This window comes from Onychomys torridus, chromosome 4, assembly GCF_903995425.1.
Source record: "Onychomys torridus chromosome 4, mOncTor1.1, whole genome shotgun sequence".
Classification (NCBI taxonomy): domain Eukaryota; kingdom Metazoa; phylum Chordata; class Mammalia; order Rodentia; family Cricetidae; genus Onychomys; species Onychomys torridus.
The window spans coordinates 101,079,525-101,100,866 of record NC_050446.1 but is presented as its reverse complement, the minus strand read 5'-3'; the positions used below and the strand labels follow the sequence as shown (position 1 = coordinate 101,100,866).

The 21,342-nt window shown below is 42.6% G+C and overlaps 1 protein-coding gene and 1 pseudogene across 3 annotated transcripts in view; one reads left to right on the top strand and one right to left on the bottom strand.

Moving 5' to 3' along the window:
- The window catches only part of Usp8 (ubiquitin specific peptidase 8), a 56,429-nt gene that overhangs the window by 2,761 nt on the left and 32,326 nt on the right, over positions 1–21,342 (bottom strand). For all 3 annotated transcript variants that reach the window (XM_036184792.1, XM_036184789.1, XM_036184791.1), the window contains 7 exons: positions 17,558–18,112; positions 9,444–9,524; positions 8,748–9,010; positions 5,997–6,197; positions 4,726–4,936; positions 2,134–2,370; positions 1,185–1,327 (listed from right to left, as the gene is read on the bottom strand). In XM_036184792.1, coding sequence (XP_036040685.1) covers positions 1,185–1,327; positions 2,134–2,370; positions 4,726–4,936; positions 5,997–6,197; positions 8,748–9,010; positions 9,444–9,524; positions 17,558–18,112 — 1,691 coding nt within the window. The remainder of the gene's footprint in view (positions 1–1,184; positions 1,328–2,133; positions 2,371–4,725; positions 4,937–5,996; positions 6,198–8,747; positions 9,011–9,443; positions 9,525–17,557; positions 18,113–21,342) is intronic.
- LOC118582169 lies at positions 9,828–10,344 on the top strand (annotated as a pseudogene).

The window sequence follows — 21,342 nt, the reverse complement described above, 5'->3', positions numbered from 1 at the left end:
TGGCTGGCCTGAGGGATGTGGGCAAGAGCCTGCCTCTGAAGAGAAAGCCCAACTTCCTCCATGGCCTGGACTGGGGCGGAAGGAGAGCAGGGGTGCTCAGCTCTCCCGCTGTGCTCGCTCTGGTGGGCCCTGTCCTTCCACACTGATAGACTGGAGACGAGTGCTCACACTTAGTGCCTGCGGGAGGCAGAGGCCAAGTGCATCTCTTTGAGCTCAAGGTCAGCCTGGTCTATAGAGCAAGTTCCAGGACATCCAGAGAAACTGTCTCTGGGAAAACAAAACCACCAAACAAAAACAACCAAACATGCCCCCCGCCCCTTAAAAATGTATTTTGAGCTAGTGAGATGGCAGAACGGGCTAAAGCAGTCATGTGCAGCCCTGATGAGCTGAGTTTGATCTCTAGATCCCAAAATGCAGCCGGAGAAAGCTGACTTTTGACAGTTATCCTCTTACCTCCATACATGAGCTAAGGGACCCATGCCCTGCACTCATACACTTTTTTTTTTAAAAGCATGATTTTACATTTTAATTTTTTTTTTTTTTTTTTTTTGACACAAGGTCTCATGAAGCCCAGGCTGGCCTTGAACTCATGGTCATTCTGTTTCCATTTCTCAAATTCGGAAATTCAGGTATGTGCTACCACATTACACACGGTTAATTTTGTTACAGTTTATAATTTAAATGTTATTAAAAATATTTTATGTGTAGGGATGCTTTGATTGTATGTGTAGCTATACACCATATGTTTGCTTGGTGTTCATAGATACCAGAAGAGGGCATTAGATCCCCCAAAACTAGAGTTGCAGGCAGTTGTGAGCTGCCATGTGGGTGCTGGGAATTGAATCCAGGTCCTCTGCAAGAGCAGCCAGTGATCTTAACTACTGAACCATCTCTCCAGCACCTAAATGCTAATTTTTATCTGCTAATCTGTTTTGGAATTACACTGTATAACATTTCACTTGACGTGACTTAAAATTTCATTATCTGAAATGTAATAATTTAGTTCCATTAGTTTTTTTCAGAAACGGAATCACGTAATAAGTACTGTTACTCTGCTGTCATGTCTGCCAAACACTGTCGCTACAGAACCGTCATTAGCTTTCCTTAAAAGACAATACAGAACTGCAGTCACAGAGACATTCCAGTCACTCCCCCAACTGCTAGTGCACAGGCAGAGGCCTTACCGCTTTAGGTGTACCAACAGCACAGGTGGCAATTTCCAGATCTCTATCTTCTTCAGAGAGTCCCGCCGAGCTCGGCAATGGCTGCAGTAAAATCTATTGTTATCTGTGAGCTTTTCTTCTTTGGAAAATAATCTAAGGCAGTCCTAGTGGGAAAAAATACACAGTGGATACTCAGTGACTCACTTCCTCATGGAGTGCCGGGGTGCCCTCTGCAGACAGAGAGACACCTCACTAATGGAGTTCAGTGTCTGCAATAAGGAGGGATGCAACCAGTGTACAGAGTCAGCACAGCACACACAAGGACCTCTATCCTGGTCTGCTGGATCATGGTGGACTTCCTGGAGGAAGTGAAGGGATCCACACAAGCTATTCTATTAGTTACACTGCTATCATGTAGAAACCAGTATGTCTGAACACCAAGTAAAGTACATAGAAAAAGTTAATGTCAAATACAACTTCCCAAGTCAGCATTCCGGATGGGGTAGCCGAGTGATGAAGGGCTTCTCTACATCCTTACTGCCAACAAACTTCTGGCTGCACCTGGTGACCTTGCCTGTACTCCCAGCACTGTAGAGCCAGAGACAAGAACAGCCTGAGTTCAAGGCCAGTCTGAGTGACATGGCAAGACCCATTTCAAAAAGTCAAGGGCTATTAATAGGCTAGAGAAATGGCTTAGCAGTTAAGGAAACAATCTTATTGAGGACCTGGGTTCGATTCCCAGCACCCACATGGCAGGTCACTCCCACCAACTACAGGGAATCTAATGTCCTCTTCTGGCCCGCAGTTGGTGCACAGACACGTATTAGCAAAACACTCAAACACATAAAACAGAAAGATAACAAAAGTTCCCAAGGGCTAGGATGTAGCTCACCTCTTCTGTCAGGATGAGGCACACTTCCTGCACACACAGTAACATTTTTATCAACATTTCCCTTCATCTTAAACTCACCTGTAATGTGCATTTACTTGTGGACGCGAGTGGCAGAGACAAATACATGAAAGCCTCAAATGTGCGAGACTTCTTGTGACAGGTGAGGCACTGCACTGTGGACTTGAACTGACCCTGGAAAAGCGCCACAATAATGGACTCGTTGAGCTGTTTGTGCTTCTGCCAAGCATGGTCGGCTGCTCTCAGGTCATCCAGGTGGTCGTTGTTCTCTTCCTTATGCCGCTTCCGGTTGTCAGCCTGGGAATGAGAAGAAGAACTCAGTGCTGTAGCAGCTGCTGTTGACCGCTGAGTCCGGGAGTCAAGGAAGAACCCGAAAACCATTTACACAGCGACACCGAGGAGTTCTGATCTGAGTAACTACTACCAAAAAATAATAATAATAATTCTACTAACCAAAACCCACTTTACTGAAAGGATGTGACCTGAACTTCTTTTTGTTTTGTTTTGAGACAGGGTCTCACACTGTAGCTCTGGCTGTCCTAGAACTCTTATGTCGACCTGGCTGGCTTTGAATTCACAGATCTGCCTGCCTCTGCCTCCCAAGTGTTAGGATTAAAGGTGTGCTCCACCATGCCTGGCCTTTATCAAACCTTCTGGATGTAATTTTATTTGAAGTGTGTAAGAGGCCTGTAGAACTGTAGACTATGTACCGAGTTAAAGCTTTCAACTCTGCTGCAAGTGCAGAAACTACTCTCGCAGGGTCAGCGGTGACTGGTCAATGGACTGAGAATGAACGACTACTAAATGCCCAGCTGCAAATGGGTCCCACACATCACCCACACTACGGAGGAACAATGGAAGGAGGGACGGCAGAGAGGTGTGCTCGACACAACTATTTACACCCTGTAAGTCACAGCAGTCGTGACTGCCCATATCAGAGCTGAGCACAACTGGCCAGGCCAGTACCAAGGAAGGGAAGCTGTTCGTTCATGTGTCCCCACGACTCCCCTGAGCATTTATAGTTAGTGACTGATTGGTGCAGGAAGGAGAGACTGTTCCTCAGTGACATACCGCTGACAAGGCACACAAACAAACTTCCAGGAAACAACCTTTGTTTATGCCTCTGTGATTCTCATTCAGGAAACTCTATGAATTACAAGAAGAACGGTATGAAAGGAGGAAGGGAATTAGCCAGAGCGGGAAAAGAGCAAGAGAGAGTAAGGGGGTAGAGATGCTTGAGATACATTCTGTACATGTACGAACATGTCCTAACGGATCCCATTACTATGCATACTATACTGATGACACTTTAAGTCAATGCCATTTTCAAACGATTTCACTGTAATTACTGAGGGTGTATGTGTGTATGATGTGTGTGCAGGCACATGTGTCAAGGTGCATGAGGGGTCAGAGGACATTCTGTGAAGCTGGTTCTCTCCCTTGCCTCCTTTACTTTTGTCTCCAGGATCAAACTGAGGTCACCAGACTTGGGTTTTAGTATACCAGCTGAGCCATCTTGCTAGCCCCACAAAAGCATGGTTTGAAGAGACAACATCTCATGTAACCAGGCATAGGGTTAAATTCAATAGATACAAGTTCATAATTATAGGCTCAAGAATTAATTTACATAGACCTGACCACTTGAGGCAGTCTCCCTATGTAGCCCAGGCTGTCCCTGAAGCAACAATCTTCCTGCCTCAGTCTCCTGAGTCCTGGATTTAGATGTGAGCCACCACAATAGTGAACTTTTATATTTATGTTCAGTTGAGAACCATGACCATCGGCTTTCTGAAGAACCAGGTCACAGCTTGGTGTTAAGAGATGCTGTGAACAGATGGAGGTGGTGTTTATGTAAAGACATTTCTTTAATAGAAGCTATTTCCAGGCACCACTTGGTTTCATGGAGCAATTCTTTAGGAAGGTAAGTCTCAGAACATCAGAGTATAACACACACAACACATAAATATGCAATAATATACAAAGAACAAAGATGTTTAGGCTACACTTGTCTAATACATCCAGGACTTTGCTTTCATAAGCATGAAGGTCACAAGAACACCTCCAATAGCCAGTTTACCATTTGTAAACTGTTCAACATTTCCTATTAGTACTTGATTAAATAACTACACACTACTTTTCAAATCTGTGTTGCACATTCCTAATCTAAGAATCCAAAACATGGCATGTTATCACAAGTGTTAAATTATACTCCATGAGAAAAAAAAATCATTAAAAAGATAACTATTCAAAAGTACTGTAAAGGCCGGGGAGATGGTGGCACTCGCCTTTAATTCCAGCACTCGGGAGGCAGAGGCAGGTGGATCTCTGTGAGTTTGAGGCCAGCCTGGTCTACAGAGAGAGTTCCAGGACAGGCTCCAAAGCTACAGAGAGAGAAACCCTGTCTCCAAAAAACTTAAAAATTTCACCTCAGGAAATGGGTATATGGAAAATAAAAATAAATTTTATGTTGAGACCAGAGATCCAGTCCTAACATGTTTGATTCTATAAGTGCAAACATTCAGGTTTGTTTTGGGGAGCTCAGCAAACACATGCTTAATACAGTCATTGTCTCTGAAGAAGGGCCAATGGTGAATGGGGCTTTAAATTCCTACAAAGAGGAAGCAAGGGGAGCTTAGAAGAGCCCAGTCTCACCTTATTTAGATCCTCGTGGAGGCCATCCATGAGGAACAGAAGCAGTTCCTGTGAATCTTGCTGGCTGGACCCTGCAAACTGGTCGTTTATCTTCCCAATGGTGACTTTAAAGTCTTTTGGACTGATGTATCTATACTGTCCTGTCCACAGTGCTTTCATGATTATACCAAATTCTTCTGCAACTTCACCTTTATGCCCCAACAAATTTGACCTGTGCAAACAACATTACCAAAAATAATAAAGGAAAGAGATTTTAAAGTTATAGTGGGTTCTTGGTATCAGCACAAAACTACACACATGACACACAAAGGAATCACTCACCTGCAGGCCTGGATCAAACATGTCTGAACCTGACTTTGCTGTGGTCATCCAACTTGTTTCCTTATCCTGGCTGCAAGCCCTGCTCCTCACACTCACCAACAGGCTGCAGTCAAAGATGGAAGTTGTAACCCTGACGGTGTCTGCCATCTTGTTCGTATGACTAGAGCTGAGAGAACTATCCGGTACGGTATTCTTGCAGATAAAGATAATTTCTTTTACTAACTTGACTCTTCTGAAGCTGAGTGGCAAGTCTGTGTGTGTCCCTCTAAAATTGAGGTATTGCACATAGACTAAGAACAGGCCCTTACGGGGCTACAGAGATGGCTCAGTGTTAGTAAGAGAAATTGCTGCTCTCGCATAAGACCCAGGTTTGATTCCTAGCACTCAGGTGGTGGCTCAAAATTATCCGTAACTCCATTCCAGAGGATACACTCATACGTGCACTCCTAAAGACACATGCATAAATACACAGTTAAAAAGAAGGGCCCTTCCACCTCCTGCTACATTGGGACAGCACAGATGAGAGATACTGACATGCTCATCTTGGTTGTTTTATGGTTTGTTATTTTTTGGTTTTTGAGACAGGGTTTCTCTGTGTAGTTTTGGTGCCTGTCCTGGATCTCGCTCTGTAGCCCAGGCTGGCCTCAAACTCAGAGATCCACCTGCCTCTGCCTCCCAGAGTGCTGGGATTAAAGGCATGCGCCACCACCGCCCAGCGACATGCTCATCTTGGACTCTCAATCTCTAAACTATGAGAAAATAAGCCCAGCAGGTAAAGGTTCCCACCATGTCAGCTGACAACCTGACTTGATCCTAGAGCCTACACTAGAGGGAACCAATTCCTCAAGTTGTTCTCTGACCTCCACATGTATGCCTGGTTTGTGCAAAAAACCAGGTATAGTTAGAATACCTTTTCACCAGTGTACTGCAGAAGTGAAATGTTCCTTTACCTGTTGATATCATCCTGGTAGCAGTTTCGGTTGAAATAATCAGCCAAGTGTGGAGCGTTACACAGACACTGCAATATTGAGTTCATGTAACAAGTATTTCCCAAATTACGAAGTCCAGTAAGAGCTGGTCCAGATCCTCCAAACACAGGATTGAGGTTCCGAATCTGAGAAGCAGAAAGCCTCGAGATCTCAGCTTTAGGTCTAAGGAAGAAAGAACAAGATGCTTTATGCAGAGCATCTCCACTTGAGTCCATGCTGAAGATGGCAGACTGCTGGAGCAGCTGTGCCATAAGCTTGTTCACAATCCACACGCTAAACTTTGTGTTCTTGAGACATTTAGCAATTAGGTAAACTCTGTGTTCCAGGATCCTCCCATGAAATGAAACATGCCTACAACTTCTGTCAATTCTTGGTTCTAGAGGTGGCCTGAGAGAGGTTCTCTAGCTTCCACGGACTGAGCTACTGCTCAATGGGAGAAAGCTCTTTCAAACAAGTAGCCCAGAGAGGCTAGCATTATGAAATACTCCCAACAAAAACCAGAAAATTAGAGAATAAAATAAACCATGTGTACTTATACATTAACTATACATTACTTTACACTGTAGAAGATACTATACATTTAAGAATTAAAGCAGGGTGGGGGGACGACGGACATCGGAAAGATGGCTGAAAAGCTACTCTTCCAGAAGATCTGGGTTTGATTCCCAGCACCTACATGGTGGATCAAAATCATCTCCATTTCCTAGTTCTGGGGGACCAGATGCCCTCTTCTGGTCTCCAACGGCACCGGACACATACATGATACACAGATATACATGACACAAAACACCCCCACACATAAAATAAATATTTTAAAAAAGAGGCAGATATTTACCCTCTTGCAAATAAAATAAATTATACATAAATAAGATGAAAGTATATACCAATCATAAAACAGGCCTCAAATGAGACAGATCATCTAGGTACTAACTATGCCTGCAGCCACTAAGTTACACATGGATGGTCACATTTAATTACAAATGAAGGCCATTCTGGATAGAAAGAGGCATCTGCTGGGCTCTGCTGGGTACTACTGGACTGGAGGTGCCCCTGGACTCCTGTGCATGTGTCCAGAGCGCTGTGGTTAAGGGGACCTGACTAGTGGATGGTTCCTTGTCTTACTGGGTCCCACTTAGTATTCACTACCCATGAGAGGAATAGGGAAAACATACCAAACTATCCCAGTTTTCTCTACATACTCTTTCTCTGTGCATGTGTCTTTTTATTAAAAAACAAAAAACATGAACTGTATATGAGATAGCTTCAAAACACTGTCAAATTAATGAACTTTAATAACATTATGATGTGAAGATATCTAACATCTGAAGTGTACTACCTCTAAAAGCTCTTTCAAATAGGTCTCTCCCTAGCAGGGTGAGGTCTCAGCAAAGTGACCAATTGCTTCCTTAGGATATGTCAGAAAAAATAAATAGAAAATTCTTAATAATTAACAAATAGTATATAATCATGGGGAAAAAAACCTATCACTTATTTGCACATACACCAAATGAGTATTCAAGACCCCTACAGTAACAGTATGTAAGGATATTCCTGTTTCCTTTAAACCACTTTTTAATTACTCATAATACCTGATACAATGTAAAGAGCTGGTATGGTGCGCTGTGTCAAAACATGATGAGGACACACATCTATTTGTGTCCATTACTTCTACAGGCCCGACCCCCAATTATTCTTGATCCCTCATTGGTTAAGTCCCTAGATGCAGAAACCACTCAATATGTTCTTGCTCTTGTTTTTTGAGGCAGGTCTCACGTAGCCCAGGCTGGCCTCAAACTTGTTATATGGCTGAGGATGACTTGGAATTTCTATCCCTCTTGTCTCCATGTCCGGAGTGCTGTTCTTATAGGTATCCCTCACCATGGCTGGCTTATACGCGGTGTTGGGGACCAAACCCCAGGATACAGGCACATTAAGCAGGCATTCTGCCAACTGAGCCACACCTAGAAACTGTGGACGTGAAAGCCAGTTGCATTTCCACCCCTCCCACAAAGTGGCCAGTCCCCTATCAGTCGTGGAGAGAAACACAAACAACGTGCTACTTTGAGAAACTGAAACCTGCTGATAACACTGTGAGCAGGGATGAGAACAGGAAAGGCGACATTATGGTACCTGCATTTTTATAGACAAGAGACTATTCCTCCATGACTGTTGAGAAAAACAAAGGCTGGAAACTGAGCACTGCCAACTCAGCAATCCTATAAATTACCTTCTTGGTGTTGAGAGAGCTCAGTGGATAAAAGCTCTTGTTTACCAAGCCTGATGACCTGAGTTCAATCCTCAGGACCTACATGATGGATGAGAGAACTGAAATCTCTCTCTCTTTCTCTCGCACAGAAACACACACATACTTTTCTTTCATTAATAAAATGTAAAATTATGATCTATGAAAGATGAGTGGACGCCTGGAGCATGACACTCTCTAAGTGCTGTAACAATGTATGTAACTCTTTCATGTAGATGAGTGGACGCCTGGAGCATGACACTCTCTAAGTGCTGTAACAATGTATGTAACTCTTTCATGTCTATGTCAATAAAAAATTCATTTGGGGGGGAAGACAAGGACATCTCATTTGTTTCTTATTTTTCCCTCCACCGTAACAACAGAATCCTCTGAGACTGTAACTCTTACGTGGTGACATACAGACAGGTTTAAACCGACACTGTCTTAGTTCTAGAATGGGGGGAACTTACTTGTTTTCCCGGTTGACTGTCGGGGTCACTGCTGGCCTCCTCTTTTCCTCCTCCTGCAGGGCCTGCGTGATGTCTGGAGAGGAGTAGGAACGCTTCAGCTTAGATGGCTCCCTGTCGCGCTCAGCTGGGATCTGGGGCTTGACTTTGTGAGTTGGAGGGGTGGAAGGTGGGACCGACGAAGGAGCCATCTCAGGTGGGTACATATGAACCGTGTTGGTGGGTGAATGATAGTAACGGAAGGTTCCAGTGATTGGATCAAGAAACTTGGAAAAGAGAAACAAACGAAAAGGTAAACCATCCGAGAAGCCCTGAAGTCGTCACAGTGCCAGCCCCACTGCAACATTTACTGCTGGGTTAGAACACGTGTGCGCACTCAGGGTTGAAGCTGGGGCCTTGAATTTGCTAAGCAAAACTCTTATCAATTATTTGATCCCTAAAATAATTTGAATAAAAGTAGTAATCACTTTGAAAACTTTCAAAGAAATTGAGGCTTGCTTTTACAGAATATTAAATTTCAAACTTCTACTGCCAGGGTGCTCCTATGTGACCACCAGCACCTTAGGAGGGTTATTAGGAGATTCTGTACTAATCAGGGGGAAGAGTTCATATTCTCTGTAACAAAGCAGAACTGACAAGGAGAGAAGAGCACTTTTAAACGAAGCGACTTGTACTTCATTCAGTTGAGAACTCTTTTACCTTAGCCCAGCCTGCAGGCAATCCTGGTACAATTCTCCCCATCTCTTCACTTCGAGCTCTTGTCAAAGGTTCTCGTTGAGCCTGGTTTGAAAAACAATAATCTGAGACTAGCGAACAATACAGTCAGGATGGCTAAAGGTAACCCCAAGAAACCAAAGGGCAAGATGTCTGCTTATGCCTTCTTCCTGCAGACATGCAGGGAAGAACATAAGAAGAAAAACCCGCTGGGCAGTGGTGGTGCACGCCTTTAATCTCAGCACTCAGGAGGCAGAGCCAGGCGGATCTCTGTGAGTTCGAGGCCAGCCTGGTCTACAGAGTGAGTTCCAGGAAAGGTCCAAAGCTACACAGAGAAACCCTGTCTTGAAAAAATCAGGGGGAAAAAAAAGGAAGAAAAACCCAGAGGTCCCAGTCAATTTTGCAGAGTTTTCCAAGAAGTACTCTGAGAGGTGGAAGACAATTCTGGCAAAGAGAAACTGAAGTTTGATGAAATGGCAAAGGCGGATAAAGAATGCTGTGACCAGGAAATGAAAGATGGTGGATCAGAAGGGAAGCAAGAAGAAGGATCCCAATGCCCTCCAAAAGACCACCATCTGGATTTTTCTTATTCTGCTCTGAATTCTGCCCCAAGATCAAATCTACAAATCCTGGCATCTCCATTGGAGATGTGGCAAAAAAGCTTGTTAAGATGTGGAATAACCTAAGTGACAGTGAAAAGCAGCCTTTCATTACCAGGGCCACAAAACTGAAGGAGAAGTATAAGAAGGATGCTGCTGACTATAGTCTAAAGGGAAATTTGATGGCGCCAAGGGTCCTGCTAAAGTTGCCTGGAAAAAGGTGGAAGAGGAAGAGGAGGAGGAAGATGAATAAAAACTCTTGTCTCCTTGTGAATACCTTAGAGTAGGAGAGCGCCATGATTGACACATCTCTTATTTGAGCTGTGTCTACTGCCCTTGTTGGGTTTAATTATAAAATTTGATTACAATCATATTGTAGTTTCTCAAAGGGTCAGTGATTTACATGAAGTGGCTGTGGGTGTCGGAGCGCCCCGAAACTGTATCAATGTTGTACATGGCTCCAAACATTTTTAAAATGAAAAGGTACTCTGGTGTTCTCTTCACTCTGTGCACTTTGCTGTTGGTGTGACAAGGCATTTGAAGATGTTTCTGGCATTTTGTTTTCAACTCATAAGGTAGTGTTAACTATATGGTTGGTTATTGGCTAAAAACCCTGAGTTGTCAGCTGTACATATCTATAGTTTGTGAAGAGAACAAAACAACCCAGACAGATTCTTGACATTCCTTGTTTGGCGTGAAAACTGTGAGGGGGAGATGCCTTCTGGAGGGAGCCATAGCTCAGGGCATGCACTGTGAAGCTGAACCTGTTGATACTGCGGTGGGCATCCATTTAGCTTCAGGTTGTCTTGTTTTTGTATATAGTTGCATAGCATTCTGCTGACATTCTTAGTTGTGGAAAAGGGGGAGGGGGCAGCTGGCATGAGAAGTGTTTGGATTTTTTCTTTAGTTAACTGCTGTAGCTTTTAAACTGTTTTTAAACAAACTGTAGAACTCATCATTGTCAGCAAAGCAAGGAACTACTACATCAATGGCAGTTCAAGAACCCTCTGTACCTAAACGCAATTTGCAACATTCTGTTATTTTTTGTATGTTAAGAATGCTGAAATATTTTTAAAGTTAAATAAACAGTATTACATTAAAAAAATAATAATTTGACTTTCCAATAAAAATTTCCATTCACAAACTTAAAGTACTTACACTGGAGAATCAAAAGAAACCCTGTCTTGACTGCCTTTCACATTTTTAAAGGCAAAGTCAAAGATGAAGGCATTTTTGTGTTTCTCAAAGGGTTAAAGGAGTGTGAAATAAAAGGAAAAATGTACTAACATTTCTAGAGCTTTCCAAAAGCAGCCGAGAAGTCATCAGAAAGCAGAGACTGTGACTCCAGCTGCTGGTCAGGAGGCAGGAGAGTGATCACTACACACCGAGAGACTGGAGAACATGAAAAAGCTAAGGCCTCTTCGGGACACTAGTGCAGTGACAGCTGTGACTCTTCTGCCACACAGCAGTTCCTAAAACTGTTAACAGCGCTGTTATTTGGCGGTGAGTGTGCACACAAGCCTGGTGGTGAGTGCATCACAGTGTGGGGAGGTGGCTCTCCATGGTGGTTGATGAGGAGAAAGAGCAATGGAGACAAGGAAGGAAACCTATCCGATGATTATCTCATGGGTTATTCTAAACCATCTTGCATCTAACATAGCTTCTTCTATATCCATTTTACACAAATAACCAAGTATTCTATGTAAGTAAATACAGGTCAGTGCTCTGGAGCATCAACTTCTATATTGGCTACAGAGGCTGCTATCTTTAGAACCATTTGTTTGAAAGATTTCCTTAAGTAAATGAAACACAACCCTCAAAGTGGAGAAAATATTTACAAATCTTATCAGTAAATACTGGCAATCTAATTTAAAAGTTGGCTATGATTTGAATATACATTTTGTCAAAGATGGATAACCTGGGTGTGATAGTGCATGCTTATAATCTCACCTCTTGGAATGTAGAGGCAATAAAGTCACCAGTTCAAGGTTGGCCTGGCCCCTATGAGACTGTCTCAGAAAACCCAAAGCAGATAAACATTAAGTAATGAGACATCACTGTCATTAGGAAAATGTACATTAAAACTACAAGCTACAATTTATGATCTTTGTAATGTTTTTGCTGGGATGCAAATATGTATTGACAGGTATAAAATGTGCAGTTGCTTTGGAAAACATTTTGGCAAGCCTTTTTGTTGTTTTTTGTTTTTAAGTTTCTCTTTTTGTTTGTTTTTCAAGACAGGGTTTCTATGTGTAGCACTGGCTGTCTAGGAATTCACTTTGTAGACCAGGGTGGCCTCAACTCAGAGGTTGGCCTGCCTCTGCCTCCTGAGTGCTGGGATTAAAGGTGCAAGCCATCACCCGGCGTTTTCAAGTTTCTTAAAAAACAAGCAGAAAAGAATTCCACTCCTAAGTATTCACTCAAAAGTAACAAATACAGTGACACAAATGTCCACAGTATCATTATTCAAAACAACTCCAAAGAAGCAATGCAAACATCTAGGTAATCCAAACTCATGAGCAGTATGTGCTGAGCCTGTAATACTTAACTACATGAAGGAACAAACTACCAATACACGCTACAACATGAATTAATATAGAAAACTATGCTAGGTGAGGGGTTGGAGACATGGCTTATGATTAAGAGTACTGGCTGCTCTTCCAGAGGACACAAGTTTGATTCCCAGCACCCACAAGGTGGCTTATAACTGTCTGTGACTCCAGTCCCAAGAGATGCACTCTTCTGCCCTCCTTAAGGGCAGTATGCATGTGCGGCATAGACATACATGCAAAAGGCATACAGGCAAAAGATCCATACACATTTTGCCTGTATATATGTATATAAGTGTTAGATTAGTGGTTCTTGACTTGTGGGTAACAATCCCTTTGGGGATTGCATATCAGATATCTTGCATATCAGATATCCTGCATATCAGATATTACATTATGATTCATAACAGAAGCAAAATTATAGTAAAAAGTAGCAACAAAACAATTTTATGGTGGGGGGGGCACTACAACATGAGGAACTGTATTAAAGGGTCACAGCCAAAATAAATGAATAAATAAATGAATGAATGAATAAATAAATAAATAAATAAATAAATAAATAAATAAATAAGTAAAATAAAGGCTGGGCAGTGGTGGCGCATGTCTGTAATCCCAGTACTCGGGAGGCAGAGCCAGGTGGATCTCTGTGAGTTCGAGGCCAGCCTGGGCTACCAAGGGAGTTCCAGGAAAGGCGCAAAGCTACACAGGGAAACCCTGTCTCGAAAAAAAAAAAGGGTCACAGCATTAGAAAGATTGAGAACCACCGCTCTAGATGAAAGAAGTCAGCTGCTAAAGACTATCTCAGAAAAGACAGATCAATGGAGGCAGCAGATTCAGGTTATCTGGGGCTTTAGGGTAGTATAGGACATGGATGCAGTAATCTTTCTGGTGTGGTGGAAATGCTCTAAGATTGGACAGTGTTAATAATTTCATGTACTCTATCTTTTTTTTCTTGTGGTTTTTAGAGACAAGGTCTTTCTGTGTAGTCCTTGCTGTTCTGGAGATCTTATGTAGACTAGGCTGACCTTAAATTCAGAGATTGCTTGCCTCTGCCTCCTCAGTACTAGGATTAAAGGTTTGCCCAATCATATCCAGCTAGTCTGTAAATTCTTAAGTCACCAACTATGCTATGAACAGGTAAATTTATAATATGCAAATTATACTTCAATTAAGATATTATCAAATTCATCAGACTGAAAATAAAAACAGAGAAAAAGAAAAACTTGAGGTCTTTCTGGAAATTGTATTCTATTTGTTGTCAAGTTTAAAATTGATACTTTGAGTCCATTTGGGATTTCCTACCACCAAAGGGAAAAATTAATCAGTGAAGAAAAAACAAACAAAAACCAAAACAGAATGTGAAGCACTGATTTGTAATATAGTATAAAATATTAATTAGTGTATATTCACTACACTCTCACAGACTCTATTGCTTACATCCTATATGGTTTTCATTAACTTGAAAAGAGCTGTACTCTCAATATATTCTTTTTTTTTTTAAGATTTATTTATTTATTTTTTATTATGTATATAACATTCTGCCTGCATGTGTCTCTGCAGGCCAGAAGAGGGGCACCAGATCTCATTACAGATGGTTGTGAACCACCATGTGGGTGCTGGGAATTGAACTCAGGACCTCTGGAAGAGCAGTCAGTGCTCTTAACCACTGAGCCATCTCTCCAGCCCCCCTTAATATATTCTTAAATATATTCAAGAGAATGATGAAGTATAGAATTTCATATTCAAAATGCAATGTCCATTTTTTAAAAACTTTTTTTACATTGTGTATTTATGTGCACTATAGTGCATGTGTGGAAGTCAGAAAACTTGCAGGAGCTGGCTCCCTCTCCCCCTACCATGTGAGTCCCAGCTGTTAAACTCAGGTCACCACTTGGCAGCAAGCATCCTTGCCTGCAGACCCATCTCACCTCACTAGCCCCCAAATCCATTTTATAGCACAGTTTCTTTCAAAGAATTCCTTTTTGTTCGTTTGTTTTTTGAGACAGGGTTTCTCTGTGTAGCCCTGACTATCCTGGAACTCACTCTGTTGACCAGGATGGCCTTGAACTCTCTATGAAAGCCCATAGAGATCTACCTGCTTCTGCCTCCTGAGTGCTAGGATTAATGATGTGATCAATCACAGCTGGGTTTCAAATAATTCATTTTGATTTTATCTTGTGTATCTATTTTGAGACAGGGTCTCACACTGTAGCCCAAGTTGGTCTAAAACTCACTGTGAAAGTCCAGGATGGCTGGGCGGTGGTGGCGCACTCCTTTAATCCCAGCACTTGGGAAGCAGAGCTAGGTGGATCTCTGTGAGTTTGAGGCCAGCCTGGTTTACAGAGTAAGATCCAGAAAAGGCGCAAAGCTATACAGAGAAACCCTGTCTCAAAAAACCAAAAAGAAAAAAAAGGAAGAAAGAAAGAAAGTCGGTGATGGTCTCTTATAGTATATTAATACATATTGATTCTACTTTTTTTTTGTTTTTCAAGACAGGGTTTCTCTGTGTAGTTTTGCACCTTTCCTGGAACTCACTTGGTAGCCCAGGCTGGCCTTGAACTCACAAAGATCCGCTTGCCTCTGCCTCCCAAGTGCTGGGATTACAGGCGTGCGCCACCACCACCCTGGTTTGATTCTACATTCTAAGTAGACAAAAACTAACTTAACCTGTTGGTACCTTCTCTATCATGAAATTGTATTTCATACTAGTCTTTTGATGGTTACACACCAACACACAAATGAATATAGCTCTGTCTAGCATATAAAATACAATATGAACTTTTGAAAAAAGCTGTTAACCATATTCTAAAACTATGTCATAATCTGAGGGCCATTAGGCTGCAGGGGTATTTATGGCACCACAAATGACTCCACAGACATGAAAATGTTAAGTTCTAAAGACTCCAATACACAAAGGGGGAAAAGAGGCTTTCACATTTCACTACCTATTCAATTCTAGACAAACAACCTTTGACCTCAGGTTCACCTGCAAACTCACTACCTTATGGGGTTACCACTATGAATAAGAAATGTTGGGGAATATTCGGCATACCTTGAGTGTTTTGAAGCATTAAAATTGCTTAAGTATCTTAAGTAAGATTGTATCTTAAGTAAGAACTTCATTTCTTTAATCGTATTGTTTAGAAAATTTTCGCACAGGGACTGTATTCTGGATGGCTTTCCTCTCGGGGTGGAAAACCATTGGTATTGTGGAAACGGACCGGCAGCCAGCTGTCTCTGCCATTCCTTGCATATTTCGGAACTTGCCTGCACTTCCTGCTTGCTCAGGTAATATTATATCCTCCTCAGGTCTTTGATGGGGTTGAAGACCAGATAGTTACAGTTACAATTCTCTGGTATTTTAGCTGAGAGCATATCAGGTACAAGATTTAGATTCCTCAGGATAGGACAGCTACTGGAGTAAAAATCTCTGTAACCTTGCCAATTACCTATGGCCTGGACATTTAGGATGTGTTTCTTGCTTGACGTTGTTCTTGTTGGTTGTAGTTCCAATTTTGTTTATGTTATTACCTTTTCTTTCTTCTAGATAATACTTGATAATTATTCTTATGTATATTAATTTTGTATTAGGTTTACAACCTTCTTATTTAGACAAAAAAAGGGAAGTATTGTGGGAATTCATTCCATTCAATCAACGCCTTTTGGGGTATGTGAGTCTATGTGCATTGTCTTGTCTGCACATGTGATTGCTTAAGAGGAGAGAGAGGGTCAGGCGCTTTCTTGGGGTGAAGAGACCAGGTCAGGTGGCGGAAAGTGGCTTGCAGTTCATCCCCTTTGGCCTTGAGGATAACAGAAGCTGGATCAGCAGAGAGGATCAGCAGCATGTTTGCCTTGCTTTATATTAATGATTCTGTTTCTCCATCACACTACTGATATATATATATAAACCTCTGTGGGCTTAAGTGACACTATCTGAGTGAGCTGAGGCTACAAGGCATGTGCAGTACACCCAGCTAGTAGGATCTTCTTTCTGTTCTATAGTGAGGTCCCCACATGTTCCCTAAGCATAGTATTAACATGGGTTGTTAATTTGGAAAATGTGCCTAAAGCACTGTTTGAACAGTATACAATCTGATGTTCTGAGCCGGGCGGTGGTGGCACACGCCTTTAATCCCAGCACTCAGGAGGCAGAGCCAGGCGGATCTCTGTGAGTTCGAGGCCAGCCTGGTCTACCAAGTGAGATCCAGGAAAGGAACAAAGCTACACAGAGAAACCTCGTCTTGAAAAACCAAAAAAAAAAAAAAAAAATCTGATGTTCTGTAAGGTAGGACTTTGCTTCCATAGAAGTGTTTCTGTACTAGCAACACTGTTCTCTATTTACTTGTATGAGCTGTTAGTGCTCCTGCTGCTTGTTACACAGTGTTCAAAAGGAAAGGAACTGTTAACTGCACAGTGAAGACAAATTAAAAGTATATCATTTCAGGAACATACCCTCCAAAATTAAGGCATTCAATTTTTGAATATGTAGTCAAGGAAAGGAAAACGAGACACTGATTTAAAATGTACTACAAGAAACAAAATCACATAGACCTGACCAAAAATACGATTATATCCAAAGATAAATGTCAGGCTATAGATGTTACTGGCTACACATTCTAAGTAGACAAAAACTAACTTAACCTGTTGGTACCTTCTCTATCATGAAATTGTATTTCATCCTAGTCTTTTGATGGTTATACACCAACACACAAATGAATATAGCTCTGTCTAGCAATAACTAAATAGGTATGGCACTTTACAGACAGAAAATTCTATTGCCAACCAATCATTTAATGTACATCATCACAGGCCTCAAAGGAGAGCAAGGAAGCAAATATCAATGGATCAGGACAATTTCTCACCCTCTAGAGCACTATGCAGAATGCCTGCCCTGTTGGTGGAAGGCCGTGATCCTGCCAATTTAAACATATTTACCGGTACTTTTACCTACCTTGCTTGCACTCAGCTCTCCCGACACAGGTGCAGGGGACACATCTGCTGGCCTCTTCTGCACTCCTGATGCGGGACACCTTTTACCCTCCACAGACATCTTGGCATCAGAAGCCTCATGTTCACGCTTACTCTGTCTTTTCGTTCCCGTGGCTTCCTCACCGCGATCTGCAGAGGGCTCTTTTTCTTCTGTCTTGGTCTGTTTGCTGTTTCTCTCCTCCAGGCCGCCGTCCTTTGGCTGATCCTCACTGACGTCATGTTCCTCCGAGTCCTCGATCTTTCCAGCTGTGCGCTCCTGTTCCTCTCTCCTCAGCTTCTCTTTCTGCTCCTTCTGCTGCCTTTCCCAAAGCTCCTTCTCCTGCTTGTTTTTCTCCATGAGGAGGGCAGTTTCTTCATGAATACGGGCCTTTTCTTCATCTGTTAACATGGCAGTTGGAGGGGGAAACACTGGCTTGGTGGAACGGTCAGGAAGAACTTTTCCGCTCTGATCTGTATCTTCAGATTTTATTCTATGACCTTCAGGCAACTTCACCACTGGTTTTTTCGTACGATCAACCTAGAGAACACAAACAGAGAACAAAGCATGCTTTTTGTGTCTTGCTTTTGAGGCAAGGTCTTCATGTAGGCCATAATCATCCTGCCTCAGCAAAGTATTACTTCAGTTTTAGTTTGCAATGAGGTGCTCAGAAGAGTTAACATGTCTTAATGCTCAACCATAGCACCTAGACCTGACAGGAGACGGAAGCTCCACTCCTACACACCCAACTTCTCCCTGCCCATCTCCACATAAGTGCCCCATAATAATACGTCATACCCAACATGGCCAAAAATGAATGTATGATGCCAACAAACATGGCTTCTCTTCACTCTCCAAACAGCTGTAAAAGCAGTCAGCTGACAGTTGTAGACTGTGTTCTTTCCACAAATGCCTGCTGCCTGGTAAAATTGCACACAGTTTTACCTCCATCTCTGAGACTACCAGGAGGCCTACCTAACATCATTCTTTCTTCCAGAACCCCAGGTGCAAAGCCTCCCACTGCCTGCTCACCTGTTTTGTTCCGTTTCTAGTTACTTCCTCACTGTGCTGAGAGTGAGCATTCAACATTTTCCTCATTTGTAAAAGTCTGTGTGTGTATAACGTGTGACATGTGAGTACATCACATGCATAGAACATGCATGAAGATTAAAGGTCAACTTTGTGGGGTTGGTTCTTTTGGAACTCTTTCCAGGGATCGAACTCAAGTTACCAGGTGTATTTGGCCAGTGCCTTTCACCCACCCAAGTAACCCTTTTCCAACAGATCTGACCATGTTTCTCTTAATAAAACCCCCATTTTACATTGTTACTCATTATACTCAGGTTGTAGGGCACATACATACACTTACACAAACAACATCCAACACACAAAATGAATAAATAAATAAAATAAACACTTTACCATGTCCTGCCTACTTTTCATTCTTTAATATGAAAACATTTTTATTTATTTAGTATGTATGCATGCTGCACTGGAGTGTGACTATGGAGTAAGTGTGGAGGTCAAAGGGCAACTCTGAGAAGTTGGGTCTCTCCTCCCATCTTGCAGGGTCCAGGAACTGAACTCACAGCAGCATGTCTGTGCATAATAATTGCCTCCATCTCACTAGCCCTCCTTTCCACCTTACTATTCTATTTTCTAAATGATATTATTATGTTTTCTTTATTTCTATGGGGAGGTACTCAGAGGACAACCAGCAGGACTTGGTTCTCTCCTACCACAGGGGTCCTAGGGATCAAACTCAGTCATCTTCAGCTGCTGAGCCATCTTGTTGGCCCTCCGTCTTCTTTTTTGAGACAGGGCCTTTCATTGAACCTGGAGCTCACTGATCATGGTAGGCTGGCTGGCCAGCAAGCCCCCAGACTCCCTCTCTCTGGCCTCTGGAGTCCTGGAATCCTAGGTGTGCGATGCTGCACATGGCTTTGTTGTGGGTGCTGGGACTCTGAACTCAGTGTCACGCTTGCACAGCAGGGACTTTACCAACTGAGGTCTCCTCAGCTAGCCACCCGCAGCTGACTGGCTGCTCTACCAACCTTTAGGAGATTCTAACCAGCTGCCTTCCTCAACTCCTTACCTAATGAGCTGACTGTTCACCACCTCCATTTAACAGCATATTAGTACTACAACAGTGGGAAGTAAGCATTTCCTGAAGATACAGAGGACTGAAAAAGCAAGAAGACCTTAGCACCTGCCAGGAAGGAACTTAGAAAACGAACTTTAGGCACACACCTCTAATCCTAGCACTTGGGAGGCAGAGGCAGGTGGATCTCTGTGAGTTCGAGGCCAGCCTGGTCTACAGAGTGAGAGCTAGGACAGGATCCAAAGCTACACAGAGAAACCCTGTTTCAAAAAACAAAAATAAAAACAAACAAAAAACCAAAACAAGCTTTATGTCATTAGTACAAGTTAATGAAGGAAAAAAAAATCCATTTTCTTTTCACTTAGTTCCCCCAGCTGGTGGCGCACCCAGCCTCCCCAGCCTGAAAAGCACACTGCTTTCAAGTATAATTCCTTCTTCAGGCCCTCATAACTATAGGACAAAGTTGAAGTGAGCTTTAAGTCTTGGTGGCTTCGCAGTCTGTCTGCTCTCTAGTCTCAGGCACTGTCACAGTGCTCTCTCCAACACAACCGTCCCCTATCCAGATCGACAGCCATCTGGTCCCAGTCATTCAGTTCTACACTTGTCTCTGCATCGGCAAACCCCACTGCACACTGAACCCAGAAAGTTGCTGCTTCTTTCTCCATGGCAGAGAAACTCGGATATCCTGCTCTGCTCTCCAGTGGCTAGCAGAGTACTGGTTGACTGGGCTCTACACTGGTCTTAGTCATCACAGGGAATCCATCTTACCCATTTTTATGAACTTGCATTTCACACAGAAATGTCCTCTATTATTGCTCAGATTTTTAAGTGCAAAGGACCTCAAAATACATAGGACAAACTGTACAGTTCTCAGCCATCTTGGGATATAAAAGGTTTAGAATTAAATTATGTAGATTAACTTGAAGATGTGTACTACAATAATACCTTCTCTTTACAATTTCTTTTTGTTCTTTTCTTTTCTTTTTTTTTTTTTTTTTTTTTTTTGGTTTTTTGAGACAGGGTTCTCTGTGTAGTTTTGGAGCCTGTCCTGGATCTCACTCTATAGACCAGGCTGGCCTTGAACTCAGAGATCTACCTGCCCCTGCCTCTTGAGTGCTAGGATTAAAGGCGTGCACCACTACCGCCCGGCTTTAAATAACTATTATTAACATTTCAAACTCCAATGAGATGGAACTAAGAAGCTATTTTAAAACCAAAATACTGACATCTCACATCTCTCGTATGTGAAAAAAGCAGGTAAACCACCCTCCACAATGACAGGTTCACACTGAAATGTTCTGTCTGTAAAAATCTGCTCCTGTCCTGAGCATGTGTGAGAACTCTTCTCACATGGCTCTCAACAGTAGGAATGGCAGCCATCAGCAATAACGCAGAGATGACTTGAACTCTGAGTGGCGTTGGGTGATGTGTGAACCCCAGACATCACAAGAGGGACTGACCATTTGCTAGCTTCCTCAGGACAGTTGTGCCGGTCAAATCACAGCACAGTGTCACCAGCTGGGCTCCTCCAGTCACCTCGGAACACAAGCTTTTGCTACAGGTTGTGGGAAATGGCCACCAGCTAGGCCTGAAGTCTTGTAAGTGATCTAATAAAACTGTGGCAACAGGGATGAGTTATAAATTTCTTTTGTAGTAATAGAGGTGATGA